Source organism: Anas acuta, chromosome 4 (assembly GCF_963932015.1).
Source record: "Anas acuta chromosome 4, bAnaAcu1.1, whole genome shotgun sequence".
Classification (NCBI taxonomy): Eukaryota; Metazoa; Chordata; class Aves; order Anseriformes; family Anatidae; genus Anas; species Anas acuta.
Genome location: NC_088982.1, coordinates 31,359,065 through 31,384,318, shown reverse-complemented (window position 1 = coordinate 31,384,318; position 25,254 = coordinate 31,359,065). Strand labels below are relative to the sequence as shown.

At 47.6% G+C, this 25,254-nt stretch overlaps 1 protein-coding gene across 6 annotated transcripts in view; it reads left to right on the top strand.

The window, feature by feature from the left end:
- Positions 1-25,254, top strand: part of AFF1 (ALF transcription elongation factor 1) — a 73,660-nt gene that overhangs the window by 23,607 nt on the left and 24,799 nt on the right. For 5 of the 6 annotated variants that reach the window (XM_068680512.1, XM_068680513.1, XM_068680510.1 and 2 more), the window contains exons 2-5: positions 5,573-5,693; positions 6,119-7,027; positions 23,315-23,359; positions 24,463-24,549. In XM_068680512.1, coding sequence (XP_068536613.1) covers positions 5,573-5,693; positions 6,119-7,027; positions 23,315-23,359; positions 24,463-24,549 — 1,162 coding nt within the window. Of the gene's footprint in view, positions 1-2,298; positions 2,334-5,572; positions 5,694-6,118; positions 7,028-23,314; positions 23,360-24,462; positions 24,550-25,254 lie in introns of those variants that run through there. The other variant, XM_068680509.1, reaches the window with a different exon arrangement.

Genomic DNA, 25,254 nt, shown 5'->3' with positions numbered 1-25,254 from the left:
TAATTGACTAACTGGGCCATCTGCTGCGCCTCTGCCATATGCTTGCTTCTATCGGCTCGTTCTGTTCTGTGCAGTAGCGTTTCATGACGTGAAGCAGCCCTTCCAGCAAGGAAAAGGAAGGAAAGGTTGGGACGAGGCTCATCTGATGGTGTTTGCTGTTAGCTTTAATGTCTGGCTTTGATCTGCCTGTCTCACAGCCGCCTTGTAAGGCGAGCTGCTTGGGCACGGCGCTGCGAGAGCCGAGCCTGATCTGCGCTGCTTCCCAAATGAGGCAGGAACGTGTCCCTCAGCCCTGAGAAATGTTGATCGGCAGCTTCTCGTGATAAAAGAGAATCTGTTTTAATGACAAAATGGCTGTAATAAATCTGTGATTTCCTGCAGTTGTGCTAAAAGGAAATGTTCCCTTTTAATGTTCTGGAGGAAGAGGTTGTTCAGAAGGAAGTGAGCACTGTTTGTGTTTGCTTTCAGCCTTTCTCCACCCCCTTCCCTGCTGCTGGAGTAATCCCTTTTGGGAGCCAGCAGCAGATCTTGCTGCAATTAAAACTAAAGCAGATTTTTATTTTACTTTTGTTTTCGTGCAGAGAAGACGCAGGTCAGGAGCGGAGACAGACTTTCCTTTCGCAGCCATCTATTTTTTGAAAATGGCATCATGGGCTGGACAGCCACCTGCCAGCATCTGAAACCCTGGCGAAGACAGCGATGTCAGGGAGATCGGTCTCAGAGTTTTAGCTTCTGTCTTCAGTTAGCTTAAGGGCTTACTTTTACAGAAAACTTCGGGGAGGTTCTCTCAACTGCACGACGAGATTTTTATCCCCTTTCTGCTTTTGAAAGCGTGTCCCCTCCTGTGCTCTGAAGTGGAAGAAAAATTCTGAAGGAAATACAGTCCAATAGCTTTTGGGAAGCGAGGATGAGTGTGGATGGGGCTCCTTGGGCACAAAATGGAGCGGGTGACGTCCTGAGGTGATGGATGGGTGGTCAGCTGCCCGGCCATCAAGTGCCGCGGGGAATAGGGCAGCCCGCCAAGCCCTGCTCGCCAGCCCATACGTGGGAGAGCGCCTGTATCCGCCGGAGCCGGCACGCTGGCTCCTTTCAGACCTGCTGTTGTTGGCTCCAGGGCAGGAACGCAGCATCCCTCCACCCCCTCAGTCCCTCCTCCTCTTCTCTTCACACACTCTTGAAAAAGAATTTATTGCTGGGAAGCGGGCTGCGGGTCAAGGAGGGTTCAGGGAAAGAGAAGGTCCCGAGACGTGTTCCAGCTGCTGCTCCTGCAGCAGGCAGCACGTAAGGTGCTTCGTGCTCAGCGCTGGGATAACACAGAGCAGAGACAGCTCTGTCTCTTTGGAAATATTACAGTTGCAGGAGATGCAAGTTTGGACTGTGTAGGGTTTTCCTTTTGTTTGGATGTAATCAGGACCTGTGAGGAAAACAGCTCGATGGCTCTGAGTTTGGATGCTTGCCAGCCTAGAAATAGAAGGATATCCGTAATCCACATGGACGCGGTGCTTTAGAAAACAATTTGCAAGGTCATAATACGTGGCTTGGATCCTTCTTAAAGCTGCTGTTAAACTGCCTGCGAGTTTTCTGCTTCTCTTCTGTAAGCCGAGAGCTTGTGAGACGTTTGTGACAGAGCACAGCGTGAAGTCAGAGCCCTGATCCTTCCCTGCCGACAGCAGGCATTGTCCCAGCAGGACAAATACAAACAGCCCCCAGGGCGTTCCCCCCTCTGTGTTCTCAAAATCTCAGACTGATGTTCCTCTTGCCTCCACTCCAGCCAGTTTTTGCTCCTGGATGGATGTGCACACACACAGTCTGCTTTATCTTAATAGTTGCGAGGTTACTGCAGCTGGTAAAGAGTTCAAAACGCAGTCCTGTGGTGCGAGCACTAACATGGCACTACTGCTTTGGTTTACATTTAACGCCTAGCAGCTCAAACTCTAAAAGTTTAAGTTTTTCAGGTTTGTTGTTTGTTTTCCTTTTTGGAAAGGCGCCGGAGCTGAGCCCTGTGAGCTGCTGCGTAGCGTCCAAGTGACGACGCTCCTTCCTTCTGCGTTGCTCATCTGTGCCCAAGGTCAGGCCTGTTTTGCATGACTGAAGAATGCTCACTCAGTGCCCAGCACGCAGTCCATTGAAGTCAGTAAAGATATTTTTGCCTATTTCAGTGGGCTTTGGCTCACCCACCTGCTCCACAAGTTGGGACAAATGACCAAAAGGCAAAGCCTCCCGGTCAGAATTTCCACTCGTTGGCTCGAGCTGAGAAGCAATTCATAACCTCAGTGCCCTTCCCGCCAGCAAGATACACACGCACTTGTGCTGATGTTTGTGGATCACCCCAGGTGCTTTTTCAGTCTTGGCTTACTGGTGATAGTGGTGTGATCTTGGGTGTTTTTTTCTGGAGGAAAGGTCATCTGGCTAGGTTACTGCTCCTGCCCTTCTTACCCAGCGTTCATTAACAAAAACTGCTGATATAGAGTCAATTCTGTATGGGTTTATCACGCACAGGGAGAGCACAGGCCACATCGTGGACATCCTTCACATTGTGGACATCCTTCCCCTGGTCCCAGCTCCCCACATCAGCTGGAGGCTCTGCGAGCCCTGAGCGCCTTGCAGTGGGGCACTGCCAGAGAGAGCCATGTCAGATCTCAGCTCTTGGGTCCTGCTGCGAAAGCTTTGCTAAACAACAAGGCAGGCTTAAAAAAAAGGGATATCTGAAGGTAACTGAGGTTGTTGTGACGGTCAGGAGTGCTGGGAGAAGGGAAGTTACTCCTGTGGTCGTGACAGTATTCTCCAAGAGGCCTTCATCTTCCCCATCCTCACCGAAAGAGGAAAACCATTTATCACCTGGGGAGATAAAATGAGATTTGACAGATGGCTTGTCTGCTGCTTTTGCCCTTCTGTGTAGTTTAGATGAGTATTTTAAACTGCTTTCATTCCTTGTGATCTCACGCTTCAGCACAGAGCTATGCCAGCTCAGCAGCTCACCCGCGGGAGGCCTGGATCTGAAGCGTGCCTCAACAATCTGCCAATTGCATTAGCAAAATCCGTGCTGGGGAAAGCTAGCACAGTATCTGTGAGTATTGTACTTCAGCCAACGCTGTCAGTAATTTAATAAGCACTTGGGAGAAAACAAACAAAGCCAAGGATGGATATTTAGTGCAGCAGTTGTAGTGCAAAGAACCAAGCGCTTGGTATCCGCGGTGTGCATTGAGGCAGCCTGAGGTGTTGTCAGTGCCGTGCAGGCCAAAATGCATATGTGTATCCAAAAACACAAAGGAGGAGAAGGAGCTTTGCTCTTTTTACTCTTTGTCACATTGCAAAAAGTAGATCCCCTTTGTGTCCACTAATTTCTCACGTGTCCTCCTGCCCACAGAGCAATGGAAACAACGGCCTAAGCACTGCCAGGGGAAAACTTGACTGCTAGCAAACAACTGATAGCAAAAGGAAATGGTGGAGAAATGTGTTTTAGGAAGTCATTTGCAGCCTGTATTGGGACTATGTCCAAAAGGTGTGTCTTCTGCTTTCCCTCAGAGGTGTGTGTAATGAAAAAAAAAAATATGTGGCATGTGACCAGAAAAAGCAAACTGTGTTGTGTGTAAACACTCCCAGGTTTGTTTGTAGTAGCAAATGCTGTCTCCTGGGATGGCCAGGAGGAAGAGTTAATTTTAGCTGCAGGCTGTCTCGTGTTTCTTGCCACTTGTGTGGCTGGGGGAGGACTCGGGGCACCACGAGGAGTTGGCTCTGCGTGCATGCTCCCGTTGTATCTCTGGCACTGAACTGAATGCTGCTGTTAGCTTCTAATATAGACTCGGTGCTGGCTTCGGTGGGCAGAAGTCAAGGCTGGGAGCAGAGCTGGAGCCCAGCACGTGGTCACAGTGAGGGAGGAAATGAGCCCAAACAGGGGTCAGGAGAGCTGCCTGCAAGGGAGCCATGCAGTCTGCTCAGGGAAAGGGACGACTGTAGGGCAAGGAGACAGGAAAAGAAGAAGTGAAGGCTGCCACCAAGGGCTGCCACCCTGCTCTGCTTTTGTTGGCTTCTGCGGCCACCTGGGAAATGGGACAGGGCTCAAGGGGGGAAAGGATCTGGTCCACGTTAAATCTCACTCATCTAGCAACAAGTTTATCCTCTGGTTGGCATCAGCGTGCCTGGAATGGGGCTGTAATCTCACAGCTGTGTACAAGGGAAGTGTCAGGGGATTGCTTGGTGCTAGCAGCCAACTTCTTAGCAGTTAAAAAGATGTTTGAGGGCTTTTTCGTGCTTGCTCTGAAGGGAATATTTTTTAGAGTTATATAAAGGATATTTACGGAATCACTTCTTACTTCCTGGAATGTTTGGAAAATGATGTTTCATTCAAGAAAAATTTTCCAGATAACTCGGACAGAAATGTTTAGAAAATACTGTCAACATGAAATGCACTCATTTAAGAACTCTCTCACATACACACGGTTTCAGGGAGTGGATGCAGCCAAGATTTTGTCTAATTTGCCCTAATTCTTTTATTCTGCAGTCGATCTCTCTCACATCTGGCTGGACAGAGGTTTCCCAGTGTGCACACACAGGGCAGCTGACCAGCAAACTGCTTATAGATCGGACATTTTTCATGTGCAAGATGACATCAGATGCACAGAGGAAATGTTTCTCTTGCATATTGTTTTTAACAGACGGGTTGAGAGTATTTACCAAACCGGTGGTCTGTGGGTCCTTTTTATTATTTTAATTTCTTGCATTGTTTTCAGAAGTGGCCTACCTAGTAATTGGAAGCATAGGAGATGGAAACTTCTGGTTTGCTATGTTTGGAAACCATTCAGCGCTAGCAAAAGTTGGAAACTATTTTAAATGTGTGTCTTCTGACCCCTGAATGTGTTTTTCTGCCTCAGTGGCACAAATACATCCTTGCTGCAGTTCCATGTATGGAAATTTGCCACCAGGCAGCATCCTCTTCCAGATTTGCACAGAGTCAGGAATACCCCTGTGCAGTCGTCAGACCTCTTGGCTAACTCTTGGAGCAGATCCTCTGCTCCTCTAGGGCGAGTTAAACCTTCAGTAGGTGGCTGTGTGTGTGTGATAGCTGAGAAGGCATTGCTCGTGGGTGAGATGTGGCTCGTCCCTTCCACACCGGGATGCTTCAGAGCCAAACTAAAAGTAGCAGAGGATCTGCATGCATGCAGTGGGCTGCACAGTGGTGAAGGAGGGTTGAAATACCTGCGTCCACACGCTACACTGGCATGGCTTTTCTTTCTAAATGTTCAGAAATATTTGAGCGATGGATTTCCTTGTTTTGCAGTAGTTTTTCACAGAGGAGCATTGGCTTACAGCGTCTGGTTTTCCATGAAGTCTTCCCACTGTGCATACAAGACGGCTTTATTGCTGTTTGGATATAGGGCTGGTGGAGCAAGGACTGTGTGTTTGTGGCTCAGGAAGGGTTTGGGCCTGGTATTTTCCAAATTCCTGAGACCTTCTCTTTAAATATGGCTATGTGTTATACAGCTGTCTGAAAACCAAGGGTTCTGCGCGGAGATGTCTGTTGACAGTGTTGCTCGTGAAATGTGAACCACCCTTTATTCTCTCTTTCCTGAAGCTTGTACAATGAGGACAGAAACCTGCTGCGTATTCGAGAGCGAGAGAGGCGGAATCAGGAGGCTCTGCAGGAGAGAGACAAGTTCAGTGAGAACGCCCCGCTCTTTGCCGAGCCCTACAAGGTAATGGTTGGGCCGTGTGGTGGAGGGCGAGGAGAAAGGAGGGTTGGGGCAGCAGAGCAGAGCCACGGCCTCTGCGCAAAGTATGGTTGGCTTGAGTACAATATTAACAAAAGTAACATCTCATCTGCTTCACTTAAATCAGCAGTGTGTGTTCATACAGCTCTGCAGGTGGCAGTGCGCAGCTCGGCCTTTGGGGTGGGCAGCTTCTTTCGGGGGCCTCCTGTAGCCTGGAAGCTGCTACGAGCAGTCTGATTCTCTTAGGAGAGACTGCCTGCAGAAACAAAATGAGCGTGCCTAACTGAAGCTGTGATGCGTGGCGGTTAAAATAAGATCCTGAAGGGTGTCTCTTCTCGAGCTGGATCTCTGGGGTTGTGGTTTTTTTTCTGTGCTTTTTAAATTTCCCACTTTCTGTGCTTCTGTTTTAGACTAACAAAGAGGATGAGTTGTCAAGCCGTATTCAGAACATGCTGGGCAATTATGAGGAGGTCAAGGAGCTTATCAGCGCCAGGTGCCATCAGAATCTCATAGGAATACCAAAAAGCATCGCTCCTCTGATCCCTCAAGGAAAGCCTGATCGCCCGTTCTTCCCTGAAAAGACCAGCCATGCACCATCTGCATTCCACCATGCGAGCCGCCATCCACACATGGGACCTCCGGTTGTAGCTCCCCCCCCTCCAAGCCACTCCGTTCACTACCCAAAGGCACAATCACGAGCAGAACCAGCGTCAGGTTTGCACGCCAAGAGTCACAGCTTGTCCAGCGGCCGGAGCCAAGGTCAAGAACACGGTCATGGCGGGCAGGAAGGTCACACAGGTTCTCGCCACAAGAAAACCGAGAGGCGCGCTGTTGGTGAGGGTCGTGCTACCGAACTGCAGGCCTCCCTTCTGCAGCTTTCTCCATTGCTGTCACCTTTGTCTACTCCAGTGACGCCCCTGTCACCTCTACATTCCAGCCAGCATGTTAATTCCAGGTCACAGAACAGCAGCAAAAGTCATGGGCCGACCTACACTCAAACGAAATCACCTCAGGACCTAGTGGCAGGCTCACAGGAGAATGAAAGTCGGGACAGCTCAGCCGTTAACTTGGCTGGCACCACTCAGCCTTCCTCGCAGACCTTTCCCCCACCTTTGCCATCAAAAACCAGTGCAATGCAGCAGAAACCAACCGCCTACGTCAGGCCGATGGATGGCCAAGATCAGGCCCCAGTAGAATCCCCGGAGCTCAAGCCTCTCCCAGAGGAGTACCATACAGAACCGTACGAGAAGATCTCAGATCTGAAGGCCAACGCCAAAGCCAAGTTATCCAAGCTGAAAATCCCTGCTGAGCCCATTGAGGTGAGTGCAGTGGTCGGAGGGCTTGGCTGGCGGGGTGTTTTAAGCCGTGGGAGAGCAGGTCACTGAAGAACAGTTGCTGTTCTGTTGGCCACTGGCAGCACTGACGGTTTTGTGGTTAGAGAGGCTGCTTTCTATCGCTGTATCTCTGTGCTGGGGGGTAGAGGCCCCAAAAACTGGCAGAATATTGGGACAGCTGATCGTCTGGTGATTTCTTCGGTCACCCCATAGGCTCAGGTTTTTGGGGTGCTGTGGTAAGTGACTCTGAGCACCCCAGAGTTCACCAAAGGCAGTCTGCAAGATCTCATCGTAGTGCGTCAGGCAAGAATGTGATGAAGAGGAAACATGATGTAGATTTCTGCCAGAAAAATTTAGCCTAGTGTCCTCAGAAAACACATCACCATTCTGTTTTCTCCTTCTTCACATCCCTTTTGAGCACGTTTTGAAGGTTTAATTAAATCTTAGCACAGAGGAGGACATCTCAATGATAAGAGCCCAGAAGTTCTGTAATATCTGGCATACAAGCAAAGGAGGTCCCAGCCAGGAGAAAAATGAAAACAAGTCTGCTCTTTGCTTGTTCTTAGCAGCACAGAGCGGCCTGGAGTGCATGTTTGAGCATACCTTTGTTCTAGCTCTTGTTCTTTCTCTCCCAAGGAGTGAGAAAGTGGGATGTCCCAACAGGCATAGGATGGGAAGCTGCGGTTTTTGCAGTGGAAAGATGGCAGCTGGGCCAAAGACCAAGATCTGCTGCATGTAAATGTGCAGTTATTCATGCGCATCCAGGAACAGCTCCTTCCTAGTACGTGTCATTTTCTTGAGAGCCAAACGCTTCTTCATCTGCACCTCGATCATGTCTATGGCCTAGAAGATCTGCAGTTAGATTTCAGTCCTGAGATGCCGTTTTATTGTGTACTCTCCCCTTGCAGTTGTTGTCGTGAATTGGTGTTTTCCAGGCTGCAACGTTGCAATAGGTTGCAGCAAGGTTGGGCATGGAGCGTGCGATTACAGGTAGCACTGCCACTCGGGCCAGCAGGGGAAAACATCTGAGGATACAGATATTTGGTGTAGCTTTCTCTGCAAGTTCAGATGTTTGGAGATTATATGCGGTGTGTGCTAGAGACTGGCACACTTGAGCAGGATTAGACTAGTCTGTTCTAGCTTTGGCTTCAGAGAAAAAGCCCAGAGCAGCTGTCAGAGTGGTTTGAACTGCTTTTCTGACAGTGTTAGAAGGCATCTCGCACCTACGTTTGGGCCCTGCCGTGATGTCACTGGGGTATGTTGTTTATGAGGCTGTGGGGGAGACTTTCAGGGACGGAGTGGCTGGAATCAGTCGCTTCTTAACCAGGGGGTGCTTCCCCTTTCCGTTGTAATCATTTAGAGACACCAAGATCCCTCATTGTACTCCGTCTGGTTGTGCCTACCCCAAGGCCACCTATCTGACGTGTCACATGGGGTGGCAGACAAGTCTTGGGGTTCTGAGACACGCTGTAGGGTCAAGTGGCTCGCAGCCCGCCCTTTGCAGCACTTTGAGAGCAGGAGCAATATTGTTGCACGTGTTTTGGGACGCTTCACCATGCCTGTGTGTTACAGCGTGTAGGAACCCACAGTGCTGACCTGCAGCGATGCTTTTCAAGTTGTATTTTGCATTTGTAACAAAAAGGGGTAGGACGGGCGCGGTCTGCTTTTCATGGAAAAGAGTGTTGGGGGATGTTTTCATCAGCTGCAAGTAGCCGTAGGCAATTTCTTGTGGAAAATGAGGGGAAGCTGGCAAAATGACATTGTCAAGAAGTTGTGAAAATAGTTTCATGCTGAGAGACAGCATTTGCTTCCAAGTAGATTGGGCATTGCACGTCATAACTCAAAAAGGACAGAGCAGTGAGGTCTGGATTTTATTATTTGCTCGACCAGATATTTTACTCCTGGGGGAGGAATAAAGCAACGCACGGGGTCTTAGCTTCTTCACTACCCATTCTTCATTACCCCAAAGATAAAGGGCGTTTCTGGTTTTAAAGCTGTCTTCGTAAAGCCTGAGTTTTGTCTTGGTGTTGTCTTTTCTGTTGAGAAAGAGTTCTTACTTGTCAGAAAAGAGACTTCCCTGCTCTCTCCCAGCTCTGGTTCCATTACTGTTTTTGTCTTATCTTTTTTCACATCCCCATGCTTTGTATTATCATGTGTGTGGATGTGTCTGTTTGAATCTGAGCTCAGACAGGGCAGTGCTAGCCACGATGCTGTCTGCTGAATGAAACCTCTCTGCTCGCTTTCCATTAAGCACGTGGCTTTGATTCTAAATGCGTATCCCAAATCCTACAGCTGCCAGAGCTGTGCAGTGGCGGTGCTCGGGCGGGAGTGCTATTCCGTCTGTGGCAGGGTAAGAATATAGTAAAAAGGGAATCAAAGCTAATGTAGAAAACGATTCTGCACAAGCCAAAACCCTGATTTCATTTATATGGTTGGACAACTGAGAAGTTGATAGATGACCCCTTGAGTAAATGTGCTGAATAACCCTCCCGTGGGGTAGGCTGTGACCTCTGCTGACTGTTTTCTGTGCACGGGCATTTGGAATAATGACTACAATAAGCTCTAGTAGAAAATCTGTGACCATTTTCTGCCTGTTTGAGTTTCGGTTTACTTTTTTTTGTGTGTGTATGTGTGTGTTTTTTTTTTTGTCATTAATGACACAGTTTTTCAATGTAAAGCCTGGAGAGTGAAGAGGGAAAAGGGTACGATGGCACAGCTGGACAAGTCTGTGTGCTGAATGTGCAATATAAGTGGCTTGGGGAGCGGTGGGCTGGCTTGCTTCCAGGGAACAGCAAGGTGTCTTATGGGCAGGTAGGATCTTGGGAAGGTAAATCAGGGGATCTTTCAGCCAGAGGTTGGCCCTTGTATGATTTTGGTGAAGCGTGGCAGCAAGAAACACTGCTGTTCTTCCCCCTTCCTCCCAGCAACTCGAAGCCTGGTTTTACACTTCTTCTTTATCCCCTTCAGCCCCAATTGTGCTGAACAGCCACATGCAGAGTACAGTTTTTCCTGTGATCTCCCCTGACATCATTTAGGAAGGCCATTTCTTTGACCACGTGGTTTGTGGTTAGTTGAATTTTGAAGGCGTGTGTCACCTGCAGCTGTGAATTCATTATCAACAGCTTCTGCTCATGGCAGCAGGGATGAGTTAAGCCTTCCAGTCTGAATAGCCGAGCAGATTCGCTGTCAAATGAATGAATCCACAGCAGATAACTGTGGTGACTCACTGTGCATTCATATACAGAAGCTGAACAGTCTTTCCCCTCTCTTCCAAATAAAAAACTTTGCTTTCAAACTTTATCCCTTTCTCTTCAAGGCAGCTGTCCAAATTTATTGTGAGAAGACTTAAAAAAAAATAAAAATAACAAAATAAAAAATACATCATGTGTGAAGCTTAAACATATCCGTTCTCTAAATGTGCCAAGTTTTACCTCTTCACAGCTCTTAAACAGAGATGCTTTTAAAACCAGTCTCTTTCCATCTCTTCGGGAGAGCTGCAGCACTACCAGAAATGCTCCTACTGCCTCCACTTGCAAAGAAGGAGATGCCTGGAAGAGAATTGGCTTGACAGCAGGGCCCAGAATCAGGCTGGTTTGAGAGAGAGCGTTTATAAATCCCAAAACTTTATTCAGGGCACGTTGTCTAAGAGATTTGGCTTTGTTTTCCTCGCAGCTTTATTAACGTTAGCAGGTAGCTGCTTTATCTCCTGTGATGAAGCATCACGGGACCCACCTCTTTCACCTACAAACTGGGAAGTAAATTGGGAAGGAACTAGTTTAACAAACAAACAATGTTTAAAACAAAAACACTTAAAGGCATGGTAAGTCTTTCTGGTAGTACTTCATTATCCTTGAGGCACAGATACACAGAAAGATCTCAGCTTTCCCAGTGGGATTGCTGTCGTTGAGCCCTGTTCACCACAGCACACATCAGTCACCAGTTAAAATGTGAGCGTGGTATAGCATCTAGTAGTGACTACATACCTAGCGAGACATTTAGATGACAAATAAAAAATCCGTTATAGGTGTTCAGTGACTTCTTTCCATGGCAACTGAACTCTTCCACTGACAGAAGTGGCCGGACAGTTGAGCCCTGCAAACTAGAAAGAAATGTATTGTTTTAATCCTGGATTAAGGTGCTATTCTCATCTTTCCACCAACTGTATATTAACTTAACGTTTGTTAAATGGGGGGGGGAGATTGATTTCCTTTCCCTTTTTTGACTCTCCTTGATTTTGTGTGTTTGTTTTTTGCTTCGCACCAGGAGAGAAGCTACAGGTTGTTAGTTATGTGTCTCCCCTGCTGCCCTCTTCGTGGTCAGAAGTGTCAAATGTGGCTTGGGATGGGTTTCCTTGCTTCGCCAGGATTGTGTAAATTTGTCTTTTTGTTGGTGCGTGACTGCAAAACAAGCAGATCAAACATTAATGACAGTTTTTACTGCTGTTTTTTTAATGTTTACTTAAGGTCCTGAGTACAAAGAATGCTCTGGAAGAGCTGGAGGGTGAGGTTATGCAGGGCAAGGAGGCAGGTGTTTGGTTCAGAAGCCAAAAGGACATCTTGTATTGTTACTGCAGCTGAACCAGGCGCTGATGTTCAAAGCTCGTGTGCCAGACTGCAGAGGTCATAAATCAGCAGTGCTTGTTCATCTTCTTCTTACGCTTGGTGAAGGTGCACTCCGGTCACATTCAGCTCCCAGTTCCCAGCTGCAAGGCTCTTCAGATCAGAGATCCTTGCTTGTTCACTCGGATCCAAGATCTGGCCTTGGCTCTTAGGCAGAATACCGAATATCAGGGGAATTGCCCTCACTTTCTCTCCGGACTGTGACAAACTTGTGCTGAAGCGAGCTAGCACAGTGTATTCATTGCCACCGTGGTGGGGAATTGAGGTTTGCCAGTGTGCTGATCTGCCTGTGAAGGGCTTGAGATCAGCCACCCTGGCTGGAATCAGCTGTGATTCCAACACAGCGTGTAGACCTTTGCCTTGCATAAAGGAGTGCTGCTTAAAAAAGGGGGGAAAAAGCAAAAACAACTGGAAACCCATGGTCCTCTGTGGTTTGCCAAGTCAGGAGCCAAGAAGCTGAACTTGGGAAGAACGTGAGAGCATTTCCGTTTTTAATTACCATTGCTTGTTGTGCAGCACGAAGTTAGTGCTCGTTAAATGCTGCGTATCTGAATAGCTGCTTTTTTTCATTGATAACCCATTTTAAGTCAATGGCTGTGCATTAAGCAGTGAAATGCATATCCTGCAACTGTGGTTAAGAGAAATTCTATAAGAAATTCGCTGTGGTTAGTACAGCAGGAGCTGCTACTGTGATTGTGACTGCCCAATGTTCTGAGTAATAAAAAAATATATATATTTTTAAAGAAAAAGGTGATGCACAAAGCCTGAGGAGGGCTGGCAGCGGATGGCAGCCAAGCCTTCCAACCAGGCAAATTGCAAGCCAGCGCTGGTGGCAGGGGCTGCAAAGCAAAGGCAGCCCCCAGCAGCTGCCTTCCCAAGCAGGGCAGAGATCTGCCCCGGAGGAGTGATGGTGCTGGCCTCAGCTGCTGCTCTGCCTGGTGCCTGGCCTCCATCATCCTGCAGTTTTGTAAGGCCTCTGAGTGTGGGGGTACAAAAAGTCTTGATTTATTTTAAATGTGCTTCTTGGAAGAAAAAAAAATCCCCCTGCTTAGACCATCCATGGTGCACTCCGTGTTAGGCAGCCACTGGCAGATGATTTTCTTGCTCTTTCCGCCTGGGGTGGTAAGCTTGTTAAAATGAAAAGCTGAGAGCTGGCTCGTTTCTGACCTAGAAGATGTTTAATTGTGAGCTATGGCCAAGGTGTCTTTAATTTGTGATTTATTTAATAATTCTTTCGGGGTTGGAAAAAGATTTTTCTTCTCTCTTGGACACGGCTGACTTCATCTATCCTCTGCGACCCAGGCTGCTGTGGTTGGGGCATATTTCAGAAACCCGTAGGGAAAACTTCACGCTTCAGCGGATCCTTGCAGTGGCAGCATGTTACTCTCTGCTAAAGCAAGATGGAAGAGGCAAAAAAAAAAAAAAAAAAAGGATGAGCAGCTGGTTGGGTATGTCAGGCTGCCTTCTGCTCGCTTCCTTCTCTCCCCCGTGCCTCACCAAGCTTGCACTGGGTTTCTCCACTGTTTTCTGCCCTACCCACTTTCCCCCCGACGCATGCCAGGGAGGTGCAAGGGCTGCATTTGTGGCACGGGTTTTTCAGTCTCCTCCAGCCACCACTAGCCCTGGATGTCACGAGGGGTGAGCACCAACCCTTGAACAAGGAGCCTTGCACCTGGGTCTTCCCCGTGGCCCTCTGAGGCTCTCAGAGATGAGAGCGGGTGGATCCCTTTCTGATCTTGCACTGCTTTTGTTGTTTTTATCCCCTCATGTGTCTGGGCTCCCCAGCTCTGTCGCAGCTCCATCCAGAGGCATGGATCCTGCCCTGTGCTCCTCGGGCAGCTTCAGGAGAGGTGAGCAGGGCACGGGGTCAGGGCTGCACACAGCTTCTGTGCCTCTGAGTACCCAAACAACTCCTGGATTCCCTTGTTTTCTCTCTCCTGATGCGTGTGCATATCCTTAGGAGGAATTGAGCCCGATCCCAGTGGACAGGGATCCACACGGCAGGCTGGTTTTTTGTGTTGTTTTTAAACCAAGCCAAAGCACGCAGAAGTAATTACACAAACAGCAAAAGCTACTTGTTGTATTTGATTTAATAGGTGAGTCCCACCGGATGCAAAAGACATTTTTTTCCCTTGTGTGCCTCTTCTCTGGAAGAAGCAGCACATTTCATCCAGGCTGGAAATAAACCAGCAGAACAGCGCCCAAGCAGCTGCGGCAGCTCACGCGAAACCTCTTCGGCCAACCTGCCTGGAGATCTTAAAGCTCTCCGCACCGTTTCTTGCGTGAGTGGAGAGTGCCAAAGGGACAGATGTTGCCAATTTGAACCGTACAGGGGGAAGGCGAGTATTGCTAAGCAACCGTGTGCTTGAGAGAGCGTTTTTCGGAGAGGAGCCAAGGGAGTTCTGCCTGGGAGCGCTCGCGGCTTCTTGTGGCTCGGCGCGAGGGAAGAGAAGAAAAGTTCTCTCCTGCCAGGGCCGCCGCCAGCACAAAAGGCACTGTGACATCGAGTAGGGCCAGCGAGGGGATGCACGAAGCCAGGACATCTCCCTTGCCATGCGGGAAGGCCCTACCAGATGTTCACAGGTAAGCGTGCCACGCGACGCCCGGCACTGGCCACAGGGACCTCGGGGCGGGCTGGCAGCAGCTCCTGGAGCCCCCGAAGGAAGGGCAGAGGGGCTCGTAGCCATGGCCAGCTGGAAAACCCTGTGTCTGGCTGCTCTCCTGCATGGCCAAGTGGTGCTGGGAAGGCAGGCAGCGGGGGCTGCGCTCTTCCTGGCCGTCCCCTGACTCTATCAGTGTGTTGGTTTGGAAGGAGCATTCAGAAAGCTGTTCTTGCCCTGATGTCCTGCTCAGCACAGGCCGGCTGCTGGCGGTTGTGCCTCTCTTTTTTTTTGCCTCTGTGAGGGGTCAAAGTTTCAGGTCTCGTGGTTCATTTTGACTGATGTCTACTGATGTCGCTGCCTGAATCATTTTTAGTATTTCCTCCCCGCCTTCCCAAGCTGGAGCTGCTAGTTTTCTTCATCTTACTGATGATACCTTGACAATTAAGTTGTATCTTACTGTTCTTAGCAGCAGAATATTTTAACTCCCAGCTGGAAAAGGTGATGTTCCTGCCTTTTCCATCTTCTGCTTTCCAGCTTACTCATTTCACTTTCTATACCACGTTAGCAGGTTTCCATTTTATCTCTGCATTTGGTCAGACATTTATGAATGTCCTCAGACATCAAGGTGCTTTTTTCATATGCAGCCAAGTGTGGCAGATACTGCCCGATGAGGTGACATCTCCATCCTGCTCCAAGCAAAAGGGCCGGCTGGGTTTCCCAGCCAGGCTCTGCCCTCAGCCCGGCCACCTTTGCACATCCCCAGCCACACAGAGGACAGCCTGCAGCCGCCTTGCCCTTCAAACCCTAAAAGAGCTTGATGCTGCAAAGGAGGCGTCTCCTGCCCCATGGCCAGCTTGGCTTAGCAGAAGGCATTGCCACTTGTGAGGCTTGCTTCTCCAGGCTCCTGTATTTATTAATCCCTTCCTGCCAGTTCCTAGCATGGAGCTCTTCCTGAATCGCAGGAGGGAAGGGCCAGCCTGATGTTTGCCTTGGCTGCTAAGGAAAGCGGCTGATTGTTAGCCTGTTGGTCAGCTGCAGAATTAGCAAATGGTGAAACTTCACCCAAGCTTCCTCTCGCAGATATTTGGGCTTGGGTGGCTGGTCCGGGCGTGCGCTTTGCTCTCATAAAGGCTGAGTAGCTCAGATACTGCTACAGCCAGAAACGTGTTCTTGACTTGCTTGTTAAGCTTCGTTAAGCCAAAAGAAAAATATGGGCAGCATTCAGTTTTAGAAAAACTCTGGTGGGTATTTCACGTTTTCAGAGGATCATTATTCTTCTTTGGCTGCTTTAATTTAGAGTGGATAGGGACAACACAGCAATGCTGCTCCTTTACCTTGAGAGATGTTTAGAGAGCTAGGTGTCCCTATCAGCAGGGCTTCTACAAGAGAGCTTCCCTCTGGAATCAGAACCTAAACTCAAATATTTGTTTTAATGCATGTTGAATTTGATAAACAACAACAAAAAAAGGAGCAATTCCTCAAGTTTAGAGATCAAACCCATGTAGGTGTATTTTGAGTAAGTGCTTTGCAATGATTTTTAAGCTGATCGCTGTCTGTATTTACAAGTATTTTCTGTGTCCCTAGCATGAAAACACTGGCTTGGTGGCTGCACATTTCAAGAGTCTATTGTAAAGCAAACAATGTGTGGAATGATGCCGTGTTAGCACTGCACATATATTTCTTTCAAAGCCTGTAGTTCAAGATGCTCGCTACTTGAAGAGCATTTTTTTCCCTTGCGTAAGAACCCGGGATTTTTATGATGTGCCCTCAGTGCGCTGCATTTTGAATGGCAGTGGTTTGCGAGGAATGCTATGGGGTTGGGAAAACGGGGCAAACCGACTTCGCGGGAGACAAAGCTGAGTCAAATTTGAAGACTTCCAGCCTTCACCTCCTTTGAAAAGGCATCTTTGGGTTTCTTTTGCCAGCCTGTCCGCTCCTTGCAGTTCAGACTACACTGTAGCTCAGGCTGGGTTGGATGCCATCTGTTCAAGGTGGAAGGTGTGTTTTTGCAGCTTGAATGTTTTCCCTTGAAGGAGGCACAGTGCTAAAGGTTCTCCTGTAGCTTGTCGGTCCTCAGCTGTGCCCCACTGGCTGGGCATGCGGAAGGAATATATTCTGTGCCGTGTGATCTGTCTGTCTGGTCAAGAGGAATATATTCCAGGGCTGCAAGTAAGTCTCATCGTTTGCTGTCCACTAAAGTTGCTGCAGGGAAAGACACAAAAAACTTTTCCTTCGGCAGAATTTGGCTGGTGTCTTGGTGATCCATGCTGCAGCCATCTCTCCTCGGCGGAGTTTTCGTTACAAGGCAGTCTGAGTGTTTCAAATAAGCAGAGAAGCTGCTTCCCCCCTCCAGAGTAGATGGGAGGGGACAGGAGCAAACAGCTGCCTTTTTCCTGTCTTCTCAGCTTCGGTTTCTGGCCTCACTGTGCTGCCGATGCACCCAGCAGCCTCCTGTCCTGCCTGGAAAGGTTCTGGAGGTGGGGAGGACACCCCTGTACCTCCTGGGCAGGCGCGCTGCTGAGTGCACAAAGCTATGTGCAGAGGAGGGGGTGAAGTCGCCGACAGGACAGGTTTCAAGCCTTCTGTTGCAAGGCTGGGGAGCTTTCTGGGACGTGTGTCTAATATTCCTCTCAGGGAGACGACCTTTCCTCTCAGCGTACGTGACTTCAAGTCGTGTTACCGACAATAAGGCGCTCTTCTCTCTCGACTCCAAAACATACAGCGTAGAAACGCGCTGTTTGCATTCGGGTCACTTGTAAAACAATGGCGAAAGTTGCCTCGACAAGCAAAAGGATATCCTGCTATTTCTTTCCCACAGGTTGAGTCCCTTGGTTTGGAAGCACTTGAAAATATTCCTTAATTATTTTTTTTTCCCTGAGTTTTAAAAATAGTACCTAGGCTGTTTCTCAGTGAAGAGATCTGCTCATGTAAAGAGAGAGGTGAAACCTGTCTGCTCATCTGTTCCCTTGATGGTTTTAACAAATATCATTACTGCTGTTGTGCCTTTGCTGAACTCAAGTGAAGATCAGAATTTGCTGTCAAATGCTGTCTGGAGCTGACAGCAAAGATGTGTTTGCTTTTAAGAGCATAATTCCTGCTGACTTTGACCAAAATGTGGACTCTTAAACAGTTATATCCTGTTAGCAAGTAAAGCTCAAGCTACTGAGAAATTCAAAACCTTGGGAATACGTAGCCCATCATTTGAGTTTCTGAACTCATGCTCCTTACTCAGTTACAACACATGCCAACAGAGCACATGTGCAGATTTGCCTCGTTTACTCATCTGACAAATACTGTCAAAAACAAACTGCCTCTGGTCCGAGTTCTGTTTTCACAGAATCATCTAGGTTGGAAGAGACCTCCAAGGTCCCCCAGTCCAACCTCTGACCTAACACTAATCAGTCCTCCACTAAACCATACCACTGAGCTCTACATCTAAACTTCTTTTAAAGACCTCCAGCTTGCTCAGCTTTATCTCCATCACCTGCAGCGAGCAACATTTTGCTGGAGCCAGGCTACTCAAAATAGTGTAACAAGTATCTAATGGCATCAATTGCAGCAAGGGGGGATTGGAAGGGAAAAATACTCCGTCATGACTTGCAGCTCCTGTACAAGTGGTTTCCATACCGTCAACACTTACACTGAAAGACACCTTGTTTTCCTTCTGGAGACGTCAAGGGGACACTAATTAACTAATGAAATCATCAGCCTTGGCTGGAGTTCTGGTCTGCATGGCTGTACTCAGGCTCTGCTGCCGCGCTTACTTTTGATGTTTTGTTTATTTGGGTTTCAGCCATAGTATTGTTAGGGCAGGGCTAATAGGGCTGCAGGACTTCCTTCCAGCAGCTCATGATTTTGGAAGGTCCTTTATTAAAATGTATCTGCACAAAGCACTGTGCTCCTTCAGACAAAGAAATATGAACCAGAGGCTTTTTCCTTGTCAAGAAGCAGCTGCTTATAAAATTGGTTTTCTGTTTCAGTTTCCTCTCCATTTCTTCTTGTACCTTTTTCGTTGTGGTTGTCCTATTTTTGCTGAACTCGAGCGAGCTTCCTTCCGTCCTCAAAAACGATGAGTCTTGTGGTAATTCTTCACCCGCTGTGAAAATTAATCCTGGTCCCGGGCAACCTGCAGAGAAAACTGCCTTGCCTTCTTGTGGCATTGCCTGCCTCTGACAGCACTTCCCCGAATTTCCTAGAGCATTCAAGCTGCTGTTACAGGGACCCCGCTGGCAGATACTGTCTGTATGTTATTTTACAGTGGTAATGAAACCCAGGGCAATATGCCCATAACAAAATGGTGTTTAAAACCTGCGGCTGTCATGTTTGGAGCCAGTCGTTAGGGATATATTTAACTGGGTCAAATTCGAGGCTTTAAACAAATCACATCAACAAAGATTTCACGTTAGATAATACCAGCTCCTGTTTGACTCTAAGTTAATGAAATAAACGAGCTTACTAGAGAAATAGCATTAGGGAAAACCTAAATTTACACAAATATTCCCACCCTGAAGTCAGGGAAGGGGTGGTTGTATTCTTAAACTCCTGCTTGTTTCTAAGTCTGTCTGCACAGTCTGATTTGTTACTGACTTACCACAGCTCATAGGAAAGAGCATAAAGACTTAATCAGCTCAGCAAGTTTTAGGTCAGATTCCATATTTTTCCGTTTCAAATTTCCAATACTTAGAGAAAAACAAACAAAAGCAACACAAAAGAAAACCAACCAACCAACCCAAACCTTACGATCTGAGAACTTGAAAGAAATCAGAGGAAAATCTACCTTCCTGCACCGCTTTTCTTTGGTGCAGCTTTGTTGCTTTTATTAGCTCTTCATCAGTGCCACAGGTTCCCATGTGCAGTCAGTTCTCCTGTGGTTTGCAGGCTCTCATTTTTTCTTTTTTTTCCTTTTTTTTTGGTTGAGTATCGGAGGGGCAGGTGCTGATAAAACGTGCAGGGGGGAAACCAGTGTGGTTTTATGCCTCAGAGAGCTCCTGAGGGCGGTGAGTTTCCTAAGCGTGTCCCGCGCTTCTAAGGCATCGCTTGCTTTTGTTTCCCATCTGCTGAGCTGCAAACAGTTAAAGAAATCCCATCCGTGCTTGAGAACTGAGGCAAAAACAATGCTTTGGACTGGGTTAGTGCATGCAAGAGAAGAACATGCAGCGTCGTGGCACCTAGTTGCATGCTTTCTAGGGAACAGGAAATGAGCAGGTAGCAAAACATACATTGCAGGGGAGGATATCTTTCCAAAAAGCTGAAATAGCCAGTTCATCTTTTTTTTTTTAAATAGTTACTTTCACGTTATGCAGTATGAGATGCAGTGAAAGAGGCACTCCAGGTTTGAAGAACACCAAGACCTGTAACACTTCTTCCACCGGAGCTCCCCGGAGTTTTTGCACTGCAGGAGCAGGGTGAATCTGGGAATTTCGTGCTTCCAGAGGAGATTTGGACCTCAGGTGTAGTCAACTCTGGATTCCACGGTTTTACCTAACACTGAAATTGTGTAAAATGAAGATTTTGTTCCCTACAGGTGTGGGCTGAGTGCTAACATGAGCTGTCCTTCCCCCTTGCTTGTACCCCTTCTGATATTCACCTGGTGCTGTGGCAAGGTGGTTCAAGGAGCTGAGTCACCAAAAAGAGAAAGCCACCAGAGAAAGAAAAAGCAGAAGGGCCAATGGTTGTCTGCCAGGTTGACATAGAAAATGTTTGCTGTACAGGCCATATTTAATTGCTGGATGAGGCTGTGTGAGAGGAATCACAAAGTTTAAAAAAAAAAAAAATCTTGCACACATGATAGCCTTGTTAGCATTGTTGTCTAATTAATCTCATTTTCATTTCTGTTTGCCCCCTGTTTCTAGTGTGTCGTAACAGTAGTTACTCATGATAGGAAAATGATGTCAAATTCAGGAGATACTCTATGAAGGGGTGTTTAAGAACCTATCTATAAAATAAAGCCGTAGGTGACAGAGTTACCTAAGACAGAGTTAGGCCAGCAGGTCTAGGGAAGTGATCATCTCCCTGTACTCGGCTCTGGTGAGGCCGCACCTCAAGTACTGTGTTCAATTTTGGGCCCCTCGCTACAAGAAGGACATGGAGGTGCTTGAGCGGGTCCAGAGAAGGGCGACGAAGCTGGTGAGGGGCCTGGAGAACAAGTCCTACGAGGAGCGGCTGAGGGAGCTGGGCTTGTTCAGCCTGGAGAAGAGGAGGCTCAGGGGCGACCTTATTGCTCTCTACAGGTACCTTAAAGGAGGCTGTAGCGAGGTGGGGGTTGGCCTGTTCTCCCACGTGCCTGGTGACAGGACGAGGGGGAATGGGCTAAAGTTGTGCCAGGGGAGGCTTAGGTTGGATGTTAGGAAGAACTTCTTTACTGAGAGGGTTGTGAGGCATTGGAATGGGCTGCCCAGGGAGGTGGTGGAGTCACCATCCCTGGAAGTCTTTAAAAGATATTTAGATGTAGAGCTTAGGGATATGGTTTAGTGGAGGACTTGTTAGTGTTAGGTCAGAGGTTGGACTAGGGGATGTTGGAGGTCTCTTCCAACCTAGATGATTCTGTGAATTTGTGAGTTGAGAAAAGTCATCTTTTGGCATCTGAAGAAAGGGCTTCCCGTGCGTCAGACGCTATGGGGCATCGCTAAGTGCCTGAAAGCAAGAGGTCTGCTGAACAAATGTGCTCCATCTGCAGCAGAACAGAAACATCTTTTAACAACGTGTTCTATGGCCACCCATGCCGACCGCATGCTGACAGCGGTGCCTGCTCTACACTAAGAGATGCTCGTCACATGTGTGTTCGCACTGTCTTCGTAGCTGTTCTGCTACATGCTTTACAAGCAGATTAATAGGTGTTACTGCTTCAGCTTTCCCTGAAAGCAGCTGTGTCGCCACATCCTCTAAAAAACATGGATGGAGCAAGCCAGGTTTGAGATCCTCACTGCTGCCTGTGCCTGATAGATGCATTTCAGCCTGTTTTGTGACGCAGAGCACTTAGGCACCCTTGGAGGATAATCTGCTCAGTGTCTGATGTTCCTCACAGTCGTGAGAAATCTGCACAAAGTCGTGCTTGCGTTTGTTCTGGGCAACAAGGTAATGCAAGCTCAAATTTTGGCAGTTTTTGTCAGTACGCTGCAAAATGTTTCTGTATTCGTAATCAGGGTTGGTAGAAGATTGTTTACAAACATGCATCGTCTCCGTTGTTGGATGGCTTCTCTTGGAAGCTGTGTGCGTGCAGCTCGTGAATAACTATAGAGTGGAAAGGGGGACTTTAGCTGCCCCGAAGTGTTCTGCTGCTGCTGAAACGAAGTTAATGTGCTGTCCCTTGGTGTGACTTGAGCATGAGTAGAGGAGTCTGTCTGCCCATGTGCACCGTCTCCTCCTGCTCTGAGCCAGTTGTGCAACGCAGGTGAGGTGAGGACACTCCAGCAGGTTTTGCTCCAGGTTTGTCCTACTTCTTGTTTTCAAGCAAACCCTTCCTGCAGATGCGATTTTGTGATCTTCGCTATGTTCAGACAGTGAAAGTCCATGCGGTTGACATGGAAAAAACAAATGGCAAGGTAAATGTTTCTGTTAAAATATAGGCTTAAATGGGAAGTAGCTGTAAACGTGGACTCTGTTTTGGTTCTTAGCATTAGCGTGTGGCTAATCAGGGCATCAGAGAGAGCTCCAGAAGGGCCGTGGCATGCACGGCATCTCTGTGCATCAGCTGGTTGCTCAAGCAGCCTCAGGTCTGGTTTTGTGTGGCTCTTTGTGTCCCCAAGTCTCTGTTCACCTCCCTTGAATGTGCCTGAGCCCTGCTGGCCTCAGGGCACGTGCAGAGCTCTGTGCTCATGAAACAGTGCAGTTTTTGGAGTGGCTCATGGCGGGGAGACCTGGAAATAAATCAGAGCAGGTCATTGCAGAACTCCTGGGGCCTTTGTGGGGCTGCAGGAAATTACCCTGGCTGCCATCCTGAAGTCCCTTCCAGCTCAGGACCAGAGAGGTGCTGAACCCTTCAGCAGCTGCTTTGTTTGACTTGTAATGGGCACACCTAAATCCCATCACGTAGTCAAAGCAGCAGATTATCTGCTGCCCTGGTACGTATGGGGAGAGGATTCTGCAAAGGTGCTATAAACGCTCTAATCGGTTTTTAAACTTTATTTAGCTTCTCCCCCTCCTTTTGCATAAGGTAAGCTACTTTCTATGCAGCTGAATGTGTTAAGTTACAGGAGACTGGCATTTAACCTCATTGGTGGAGGAATGATGCTATAGAGCAAAGCAAAATACTCTTAATTTCAGTTCCCACTGATCTTGGGTGAGTAAGGTCAGCGGCAGCCCTGTGTGCATGATTTTCTGAAGAGAAGTCAAATCCTTGGCAGATGAGTACTGTTCCACGAGGACTTTGTGTGCACACAGGCAAATGAGGATGCAGGGCAAAAGGGTTCCTCACCTGCTGTTTCCCCTGTGGTGTAGCGTATGGAAAACAGTTGAGAGTCCTTCATGTGCGAGCACTGAGTGTCACGATTACACTCTCACGATTGCACTGTCACGATTGTCCTTCCTGTGTGTCACGATTGCACTGTTTGTTAAATGTCAATTTCTTAATGGCAATTGATGCTGACATGAGTTCAACATCTGGGATTCAAGCTCTAGGTGCACAATAACCTCTATTTAAAAGCCACCTCTACTTTGCCTTCTCTAAGTTTAGTTTCTTGTTTGGCTGAGTGCACATGGCTGCGTAGAAGTAAGAAGGCAAGTCCCAAAATGAGGAGAATCCCAGCACTGTTTAATAAGCTCTGTTTCTCTTTACATAATTTCTTCAGGAGATGCTGTTTGAAGACTCTTTCTTTTTCAAATTTCTTAGAATATAGCTTCTGCTAAATACCTGAAAAAAGCAAGCTTTGTAGAGGCAAGTTATTATCTGCCCTTCTGATGGCCTTTTACTTCTTGCTAGCATTTTTTTAATTAATGTGTTTCCATGAAGCTTATAGAACCAGGGGTGAGCAAATGTTTGCTGAGTTTATCTGCCCAGTGTCAGTTGGTAAAACTGAAACAAACTCACACTTCTTCCTCTTTTTTTGTTGTAGCAAACCTTCCCCAGTGATGTCCAGTGCGTTGAAGAAATCCTGAAGGTAGGTGCTCTTAAATCTTGTGTTTCCTTACATTTCGCTTGCATTAAAATAACATGTGGGGGGGAAATACTGCTCTGCTTCTTTTTTATCACCTGGTGTTGCAAACACCAGAAGCACGTCCTTGGGTATGCTGCAGAGAAGTATGCAGTCCAAGAGGAAGATGGGCACGTCCCCTGAACCAGCCAGAGCTGCTCCTTGGCTAGGCCAGGGGGCTGCTGTTAAATGTTTCTGAGACACTGACACAACCAAAAGGAAGCGTGCACACACGCCTGAAGAGATTTAGAGCAGTATATTGAGGGGTTTGCTGTCTTTTTTAAGATTGCGCAGCTAGAGAGTGTAGAGAGCAGTGAGCTGAGCCGTGGAAGGGGAGAAACAAGAAGACGAGGGTGGTAATTACATGACCAGATGGTTACACAGGTTACTTGAAGGCTGTTTCCAGTTCTTGCACAAAATCCTCCTAGATTTATCCAATCCCTGCTTCTAGAGCCAAAGGTAGCCAGATGGAATCACATCCCTGTAAATTTTCATGTTTTACGCTGTTCCTAATTGATAAGGAAACTGGAGCCACTTGTGACCTTTTGTGCCTTGACGAAAACAGGCACCTCAAAATTACAGCCCAGTAGAGATGTTCACGTCGACAGCAGTGTCAGCCGAGCACGGGCACTGAGGCTGGTCCTACCCAGCCAGCCCTGCCCCATGGTGCCCTGCCCTGCTCTGCTCGCACATGCGCTGTCACCAAGCCCAGAGCCTGCACTCTGAAAAAGCCCACAGCTGCTCCTGTGCAGGTTTTGTTTGCTTTTCCTTTTATTATTTCCTGAGCTGTAATGCCAAGGCCAAATGCTGCAAACGCAGTAGGCGCTTAGCTCTGCAAGCTGTGCTGAGATGGCTGCTGCTTGGGCAATGCGAGCGTGCTTGCAGAGGGGGGCAAGTGCTCCCTGTGGGGCAGATGCTGCATCCCAAGGATGGGTTCTCACTGCGGTGCCGTCTCTAAGGTCTGCAGTTCAGCCTACAAGGACTTTAGGTAGATATGAGTCTTAAGCTTAAAACTTCACTGCAAGTATCAGCAAAAATACCCTAATCCACGTTTCTCTATCTCTTTCCAGGAAATGACCCACTCATGGCCACCTCCTCTTACAGCTATTCATACACCTAGTACGGCAGAGCCCTCAAAATTTCCATTTCCAGCAAAGGTAAAACAGCCTCTTTTTGCCAGCCTTTTTGATGTATTAAAGACAGCTTTCCAGCTTGCGTGTGCATTCATCTAATTTTTGACCCTGCCCCTTTCTTAGATAAAGGCTGTCAGGAGAGATTATCTTTTGAAGAAGTCAGATAAACGAAAGCACAGTGGATCTCACATTACATAACTGCTGCGTGAAATGCATAATTTTACTGAGAATTAGATCAGATGGTGCTTATGAGTAATTATTTCTGAGTGAGCTATGTGGTAGTGTGATTATCTTTTACCTTTTTTTTTAGCAAGCTTTCTATTTTTAGAGTTGTAAGATGTTTGAGCCAGAGAGAAGGATGAATGAATGCTGTTTAGATGACATAGCTGCTTGTTCGAATTGTGGTCTCCAAATGTGACTACTTTGCAGAAACATTTTAAGCATCTCCTCTCTCTTGCAGCACAAAAAATTTTAATCTTTACTTTCAAGAAAAATATTTGTTGACTGCATTAAACAGAAATACTTGGCAGCTCTGTCAAAATTTTCTATATTCCTTCAAAAAGGCACGTACTGCTCATTTGCCAGCAGGACATTTTTGGTGGCAGTAGCACATCATGTTTGTGCTAAACTACGTCAGAGCAGCCTAAACTTTTAGACAATTCAAAGGCAAGCTTTGGTTAGGTTGACTTTTATTACAATAAGTAACACATTGAAAACGCATCACCAACA